The 8,785-nt window shown below is 35.0% G+C and overlaps 1 protein-coding gene across 3 annotated transcripts in view; it reads left to right on the top strand.

Annotated features, from left to right (window-relative positions):
- The window catches only part of EDIL3 (EGF like repeats and discoidin domains 3), a 629,193-nt gene that overhangs the window by 413,628 nt on the left and 206,780 nt on the right, over nucleotides 1-8,785 (top strand). For all 3 annotated transcript variants that reach the window (XM_069085066.1, XM_069085065.1, XM_069085067.1), the window contains one exon: nucleotides 3,599-3,780. In XM_069085066.1, the coding sequence (XP_068941167.1) occupies nucleotides 3,599-3,780 (182 nt within the window). The remainder of the gene's footprint in view (nucleotides 1-3,598; nucleotides 3,781-8,785) is intronic.

Below are 8,785 nucleotides of genomic sequence, written 5' to 3'. Positions count from 1 at the left end.
GGATGGATGGATGGATGGATGGATGGATGGATGGATGGATGGATGGACAGAGAGAGACAGAGACAGAGATAAACAGTTCCGTATAGACAATGTGCTTTTCTACATGTCTTTTGGTCAATGGCATTGTACTGATTGAATTAATCTCCAAGGTATTCCAAGACCTCCTAAATCATATCTTTAATCACACAAAAGAGTTTCTTCTAAGTATTAATACAGGAAAAAAACAAGTGGAGGAAGATTGGTAATTATTCAAACTATCAAATGCATTTGAATGGACAATTCACAGCATTGATCCATAAAACAATGGATAGCATTCTTCACCTTTTAACACATGTAACTTGAGGAAATACTACAATTGAATAATAAGCTAATTTATTAATCAAACAGAAGGAAGATCAGAGACTTACTTGCATTTGGAAAGTTTTGCAATGATTTTAGTTAACCCAAGTTTTCTCCCTGAAATAACCTATCTTTTGAATATCAAGATTCATCTGGTTATGTTCTATGGCTAGAAATCATATAATTCCAAATTGTCTGAAGAATTAAAGTTGCATGTCACCTAAAGAATAATAAAAAGGCATATTATGGGAAAGAATAGGTCTTAACCTATTACCAGTGGAGAATTATGAAGAAGCAGCAGCATAAATGATATCACCAGAAAGTATAACCTAGAAACAAGGGGGGCTTATCATGAAATGAGATTGGAATAATTCTTTTTTCATCTTGCATGCTTTCGTGGCACCTGTAAGCTGTGAGAAGACGTAAAGGATGACCCCTAATTCATTGTGCTGACCCCCTATGGACTATTGAGAGTCTGTGTGCATATGTATGCCTGTGTCTATATGTCTGTGTCGATGTGTGTAGGATCAAGAGTGACAGAAAATTAACATGAATGAATGGTTTGAGCTCTGCATTGTTGGAGGGAACACTTACTTCAATGATGTCAGAAAACCATTAAAATTTTGCTTAAAATTATTGTTCTCATTAACATTATTATTATCACTGTCTACCCATTTCATTTCTCTTTTAAGCTTATGAAGTTGAAAGTCCACAAGACAAGTTAGACAAGAAAAGGGGCATATATTCAATCTTATTTTGTTTCTTCCATGAATGGAAACAAATCATTTCCAATGAGAAAAATTTCCTTAATGATAGTGGCCTACATGGTGGCCCCATTCTGGCACTTTTGAACATCATAATTTTGCTTTCACATTTCCCATCAGTCTTTATAACCTGAAATATGTCTGTCACTGAAATTAACTCAAAGCTACTCAATAATAGTCACTAATCATCTTAAATTGCAAGTATACCTTGTAACAGTGAATAATGAAATACCCTTTCAGGAGTTCCAATTTCTGTTATTAAATTTAAGGTTCAACTCAGCAAATTATTTTAGTTGACTATGTAAATAGTTATCGAAAAACTTAATTTATTCTCTACCTGTTTCTTTTTGGAAGAGGAAAAACAGGCAGTACTTTTCTTCAAGTCACTTCTCTTTGTTTCAGTTATCTTTAGAATATGTCATTTGACTAAGCTTATTTTCTTCCATTTTTATGGCTTAAGAAGGAAAACCTAACTGCTGGTCTGAAATTTCACATGAAAATTAAGAATTTAAAGTGTATCTTCTGATATAACACCATGACTGTTTAAACTGGTATTTTGCCCTTCGTACCTATTTTAGGAAGTTAAATATCTGAGTGAAAACTGTTTGCTTTCAGTAAGCAGAAACTGTGTTTTTTTTTTTCCCAGTAGAAATGATAACTTACTATTCTAAATGTTTATGGTAAGTTTTCAAGTTACTTATCTTGATAGAATTTCTAAATCATAAATTTAAGGTAAAATAAATTAGGAAATAGAGGAAGTGTGTTATGAATTGTAGACTAATCAAAGAAAGGTGAAAGAAGAGTGCTTTTTTCTCAATGATCATAGAAATCTGGATGTAGAAAGAGCCACACATATTCAATATGCTATATAATTTGAGGGAAAGGGGCAATTATATATTTCCTTTATTGATGTTATTCAATTTCCTTGTCATACATACCACACATCAAAACTAATGAAAAACATGAATGAGGAAAAGTGGCTTAATATCTATATTTGCTTTTTGGCTTAGAAAGCATTAGCAATTTTATTGACCCTGTAAAATTTTAGGTTGCAAGTATCTTTGGAAGTGGAGAGTGTTTGTTTATTTTGACATGATAAAAATATCAGTTGATGAAAACTTCTAAAGTATATGTCAATCAACAAACATGTCTTGACTCCTTTTTGGGCATAAGGTATGACACTAGGGAGCTAAGGTGGTATAGCAGAAAGAGTAGCCCAGGTTTGGGTCAAAAGATCTGAGTTCAAATCCTAGTTCTGCCACATCCTTGCTGTGTAATGTTCACCAAGCCTTGGTAGCCTACTGAGACTCTAAGTCTTCTTTCTTCATATATAAAATGAAGGCTTTGGACTAAATGGTTTTTAAAGATCCTTCCTTATCTAAGTTTATGATCAAATGTCTGGAAAAAATGTGAATACAACAATTCAATAGTCAGAACAGGCATCCAAGAAATTATAAGATAAAGTCTGTTCCCTTGAGAGTTTACAATCAGATTGAATAGACAAACCATGAAAAAAATAAATATAAATGGCATATGCCTAGAACACTAACTCTGGCATCAAAGGAATAGGGTTCAATCTCCTACCTCTAATATGTATTACCATTTATGACCCTTAAATTAATCTCTTAATTTCACTATGTCTCAATTTCATCATCAGTAAAATGGGGGACATAGGGAGGGGATTTGGAGTACATGGCATCTGAGACCCCTTCTAATTTAAGTCTCTGAACCTATGATATGTCAGATAGGTGGTTAACAAATGCTATAGGTTGTAGGAGGGGAAATTTTAGTGGTCTGGGGTGCTAAGTTAGGGAAGTCTTCAAGGGTTTAAGAAAACTTCTGGTTAGAATGAGACATCTAATGGCTCCCTTCCACTCCTAAAATGTAGGACTGATGGTGTCACATACATATCCCCTGCTCAATAAACTTTGGTGGCTTCTCTTGCCTCCAAACACAAATACAAAGTGCTCTGTTTGGCATTCAAAGCCCTTCATGACCTTGCCCCACCCTAACTTGCCAGTCTTTTTATACCTTGCTCCCCAATAAATACTCTTCAATCTAGTAACATTGGCCTCTTGACTATTCCACAGATAAGACACTCTATCTTTTAACTCTAGCATTTTCTCTTTCTATCCCCTATCCCTGATGCTCTTCCTTCTTTGCAGTGACCACTGACTTCCCTAGCTTCCTAAATTCCAGCTAAAATTCTCCTTTCTACAGGAATCTCTCCCCCGTTTCTTAATTCTAGTGACTTCCCTCTATTATTTCCTATTTATATTCTAGTTTGTTTTGCACATATTTATTTACATATTGCCTCCCCTCATTTTATCTCAAGCTCCTTGAAAGACTGTCTTTTGCCTCTTTTTCTTATTCTGTGGCACTTAGTACAGTGGGTAGACACCAGTGGGTGCTTAATAAATGTTTATTGATTCATGATTAGAGAATAAAATATTATTTGAGGTGAGCTCACATTTTCCCTTGGCTTTTATTTCTAGAATGCTCTGGTCCCTTGGGAATTGAAGGAGGGATCATATCCAACCAGCAAATCACAGCTTCATCTACCCACCGAGCACTGTTTGGGCTGCAAAAATGGTACCCTTATTATGCGCGACTTAACAAGAAGGGGCTTGTAAATGCTTGGACTGCTGCAGAAAATGACAGGTGGCCATGGATTCAGGTAACAGATGGAATTGTGGAAGGAAAAAAAATTGCAAAACCAATTGCCAAAGTAATTTGGAATGATGAAGACAAGCGATAAACTAATAGAATGACTTTTATTCACTGTCATAGACAAAAGGGAAATATTTAGTTTGGAGGCGATATTGACTTTAACCATTTTAACACAGAATTTTTTTTTTAAGTATGAAGTTACGTTCTGGAGTAAGATTTTATTCAGAGCATTTAAAGACATTAGAGCTTTTAGGGCACAAAATCAGGTTTTTGAAGACATATTATCAAAAATATTGCTTTTTTTTCAAGCCATTCATTAGTGTTCATTAGAGCTGTGTTAACATTTAACATTGATATTTGTAGATGAACGACTTCTGACAGTCCAAAGGGATACAAATTATCTGTATTTCTTCTTTATCTGTGAAGCAGTATAGCTTGCAAAAAGAAACTGTATGATGTTATCAATGCTATAACCTGAATCCATGACTAAATTATCTTCCACTAGCTGGTATTTCATTTACAGTATCTTTTATTCTCATGTGCAAGCAATTATAGTACCTAGAAAGGGGGGGGTGATTTGCTAAAAGTGACATGGTTAGTCATCGTTTTAACTCAAAATTCCTTGATCTTTTCTGAAATTCAGGCAGGTAGTATGGGGTAAAAGACAAACCACCAGACTTAGCATTAAAATAATAAGAATTAAAAATAATAATGGCAACTATGTGGCCCAGTGCACAGAGCTCTGGGCCTTGAGCCAGGAAGACTCATCTTACTGATTTCAAATTTGGTTTCAGACATTTACTAGCTGTGTGACCCTGGACAAGTCATTTAACCCTGTTTGCCTCCGTTTCTCATGTATAAAATGAGCTAGAGAAGGAAATGGCAAACCACTCTAGTATCTTAGCCTAGAAAGCCCCAAAAGTGGTCACAAAGAGTCAGACATGACTGAAACAACTCAACAACAAGCACAAAATAATAATAATAATAATAATAGCTAACTTTTTATATAATTCTTATTATATGCCAGGCACCATGCTAAGTGCTGTACAAATATTGTCTTAATTGATCCTCACAACAACCCGAGAGGTAGACTGTTATTATCCCAATTTTACAGATTTTATATTTACCTGAGGCAAAGAGAGGTTAGGTGACTTGCCCAGGGTCATTTAGCTAGCGTCTGAAATGAAATTTGAACTCAGAACTTCCTGACTCCAGGTAAGATCTGGCTTTTAATCCCAGGTCTCCCACTCCCTAGCTGTGTAAAGTTATTTAACCTCAATGAGCAACACTGCTTTCCTCTTTAAAATGGCAGTGATAGTATTTTCATTACATAGAATTTAGAGCTGCAAGGGATCATTTAGTCCAGTTCCTTTATTTTACACATTAGGAAACAGAGGCCCTGAGAGATGATATGACTTTCTCAATGTCATGAAACAACACTGACAAGACCCAGAGTAGAACCCAGGTCCTTTGATTGCGAATCCATTTCTCTTTGCACAGTCATGCTACCTACTACCCCATAGAGTTTTGTGAGAATCAAATGAAATAATAATAATATTACAAGAAAGGACTCTTTCCCAGAACTCTACTAAAAAAGTGTGAGCTATTATTGATGTCATAGATTACACTGTCTCCTCCCAATATACTTTGACCCTTGGTTGATTTTTCTCCACAGACTTTTAAATGCCATAGAGATATTACTGAATTGTCCCTGAAAGATAAGTAGAGGAAATGCTTTTATTTTGTAAATATGAAAAATGCATTCAAGACAAGTACCATCAATTGTCCTTTGTTGAGGATGTCAAAGTAGGACCTCTTCCAGACTGCCCTTCTGTCTAATATGTACTACAACACTCTGGAAAGTATCCTTAAGCATTCTATATAATCTGTGAATATCTATCACATGCTACTATATGTGAAAGGCAGTGTGGCCAGCTGACTAGAGGGCTGTCTTCCTAGTTCCCCCTGTTACACACTGGCTGTGTGAAGCTTAGCAAGTAACTTAATTTTTCAGTGTGTGTGCAGGAAACCTTTGAAGATATAGAACAGAGGGCATGTTGCATTTTTGATGGAGGGATTTTCCTTGCTGTGTGTTTCCAAAACCAGTGAAATCACAGAAGGGGAGCTCACCCCTTGTGTGGGCATCCATGTATTTGATTTGTGTGCATGTATGTCTGTTTCTGTACATAATATTTAAAATTTAATTTAATGAATTAAACTTACTGAATTATTCATTTCTTAAAAAAAATGAAATAGGCCTTGGTCATTTACATCTCTGAGATCATAGAAACAAGAAAATGTAAGCTAACGGCAGGAATAGCCTAGTTTCATTCCTAGGGACTTGTATCCTGGACAGGAGAGAACCAATTAGTAACCATGAAAACCAAAAGTGGTATGTTTCACTAATTAAAAGAGAAGTCCCAAGATAGAGACCTGCCATCATTGTCTTTTTGCTGCAAATTTTATTAAAAACTATTGCTTTAAGATTTAGTCAAATTATTCTCATAGCTTTTCACTTCACTGAGAATTCTCTCAATAGTAAAAGATTAAATGACAGGATCACAGATTTAAATCTGGAAGGGACCAAATCTGGAAGGACCACTGAGACCAACCCCTAATTTTATAGATGAGGAACTAAAGAGCAGTGACTTACCCAGATTTCCATAGCTAATAAATGTCAAAGGTAGTATTTGATAATGATTCTCTAAACTTGACTCTAAGCCCAGTGTTCTATCCACTGTGGCATCTAGCACATAAATATGGATTGCAGAATACAGGTGGTAGGTTGGTTTCTACACAGATTTGCATTTGGAATACCTTGTACCAATTAGAACAGTACGTCTAACTGGAAGGCCCAAATTAGTTCCAGCCATGTACCTAGGAACTAAAATATAGCCCAACTCTTCCTCTATTTCCTCCCGACCTCCACTCCCTGCCCCAATTTTTTTTTTCCAGCTCAAATGTCTACTTTCGGGAATTTGTTTTCTACTCAGAGTTTGAACCTTTACATTTATTCATTTCCCATGAATAGCTCCAACAAAGTACAGGCTGAAATAGCAACAGTGCTTCAGACATGATTGGTTGACTACTGCCAGAGGAGCATAAAAAGTCTAAAGGAACTCCTTTGTTTCATAATTTAGAATCATGAAATAATCCCTCCTTCTGATAAAATGGTGGGGATTATTTGTTTTGTTAGCTGAAGAAGATGATAGTTTATTCTGCAAGAAAGAGAAAGTGATAATGACTTGCACTCATTCAAAGAGGCTCCATGTTTGTGGAAGGAAAACAGAAGAAAATGTATCCCTTCCATATCACAGAAGTTAGGGGCATGTGCCCATGTGATCTGGGAAATCCATGTTAAATTTTTTGGCCCTAGCTTCATACTGGAGAAATCTGATTTTTTTTTCTTTTATGGGTCGTTTTCAGTACTTATCATAAAATATGGGTTAAGTATTTTGTTACAGGCTCCATGTCATGTGTTGACCTTTGCATATAACATGTGGCTTCCATAAAACTCCCCGAAAGTTCCTATTTGATTTCTTATGCTGACTCATGATATATTGAAACCATGATGAGAAAAGTTGTAATGTGAAAGGAATAACTGCATATGCTTAATAAATGCTGGAGACTATTAGTTTTGGAGATATTATATCTTTTGAATTTTCTTGCATTCATTTTGTTAAGTATATTAAACCTTTAATCTTCAATGCTTAAAATTTGTTCATTAGGAGTTGTGGGGGGAGAAGAGATCACTAACAAAAATTCTTATTATTTGAAAATTTTCAAATGAAAAATTGAAATAAGGGAAATAGTATCCATTTTCAAAAAGAACATTTTTGTACTAGGAGGTTCTTCAGATTCTAATCATGTCCCAACTTTTCTGTGTTTGGGCACTCATTATTAATTGCCTTTGTCACTTAATTCTTTTATTTATATGCAGTCCTTCAAATGAAAGGTTTGAGTACTTTGCTTATAACTCACTTATAATGAGCACAGTTTTCCCCTAATCTTTCAGGTGTATAGCATACATGAACTAATTAGTATGCACCTTCATTTTCTGCCTTGTCTTGATGAAATGAAAATTGAAACTGCCATTTTAAATTAATGCTCTCAGCATGTAATTAGTGATGGTACTACAATATCTGTAATTGGTTTGAGATTTAAGGGGTCAGTGACTATTTAAAAAAAACAGTTTAAGGAGAAAACAATCTTTCTCTTTAAAGTTTGTCTGACCTTTGATATTTTTCCCCCACCATATAGTTTTTCAATTACTAGAAAACACAAAGATCAATTGGGATGACTTTTTTGTCTGTAATTATTGTTTCATTTTTGGTGTATTGAATAGAGAGCTGGCCTTAAAGCCAGGTAGCTCTTTGTTCAAACCCAAGGAGTGAAGCCACAGATATATACTGGCTATGTAAGCCTGGGCAAGTAATTTAATCTCTCACTGTTCTCAGCAACCTCTTTGAACAATAAATTGTAAAGATGGTGTCCTCCTATTTTGGATTATTGGATGAAATCATAGATCTAGCGCCCATGCTCTACTGCTATTTTCATTTGTTTGTAAGCTTAAATTAGTTATTTTATAACATCTGTTTTGTTTTTTCCTAAAATATAAATGTCTTCTAGCACATCAAATACTAATGGCTAAAATGTTTTGTTTTGATTACGTGTTGTCAGGATCTATCAATTAATTAGTTGAATCAGTCATTGTTAAAAGCAATAGGCCATTTGATTTATAGTGTTTAAAGGAAGATACAAAAGGAAAGGCCATGTTAAATAAATGGAGGCATCCAGAGATATCAGAGGCAGAAATATCAGGAAGAAATTATAAGAAGAATAATAAGAGGCAGCATGGGATATTGGATAGAGAACTAGGTTTTTGTATCATCTCTGACACATATTGGTTGTAATCACAGGAACATTATTTAATTTCACATCTCCAAAGACAAATAAATGGATAGGTAGATAGATAGATAGATAGATAGATAGATAGATAGATAGATAGATAG

The sequence above is a fragment of the Petaurus breviceps genome, unplaced genomic scaffold, assembly GCF_028583685.1.
Source record: "Petaurus breviceps papuanus isolate PSGF00001 unplaced genomic scaffold, PetGlider_PUasm1.0 175, whole genome shotgun sequence".
NCBI classification, from domain to species: Eukaryota; Metazoa; Chordata; class Mammalia; order Diprotodontia; family Petauridae; genus Petaurus; species Petaurus breviceps.
The sequence above is the reverse complement of the archived record's forward strand: the minus strand, read 5'-3'. Positions and strand labels throughout refer to the sequence as shown.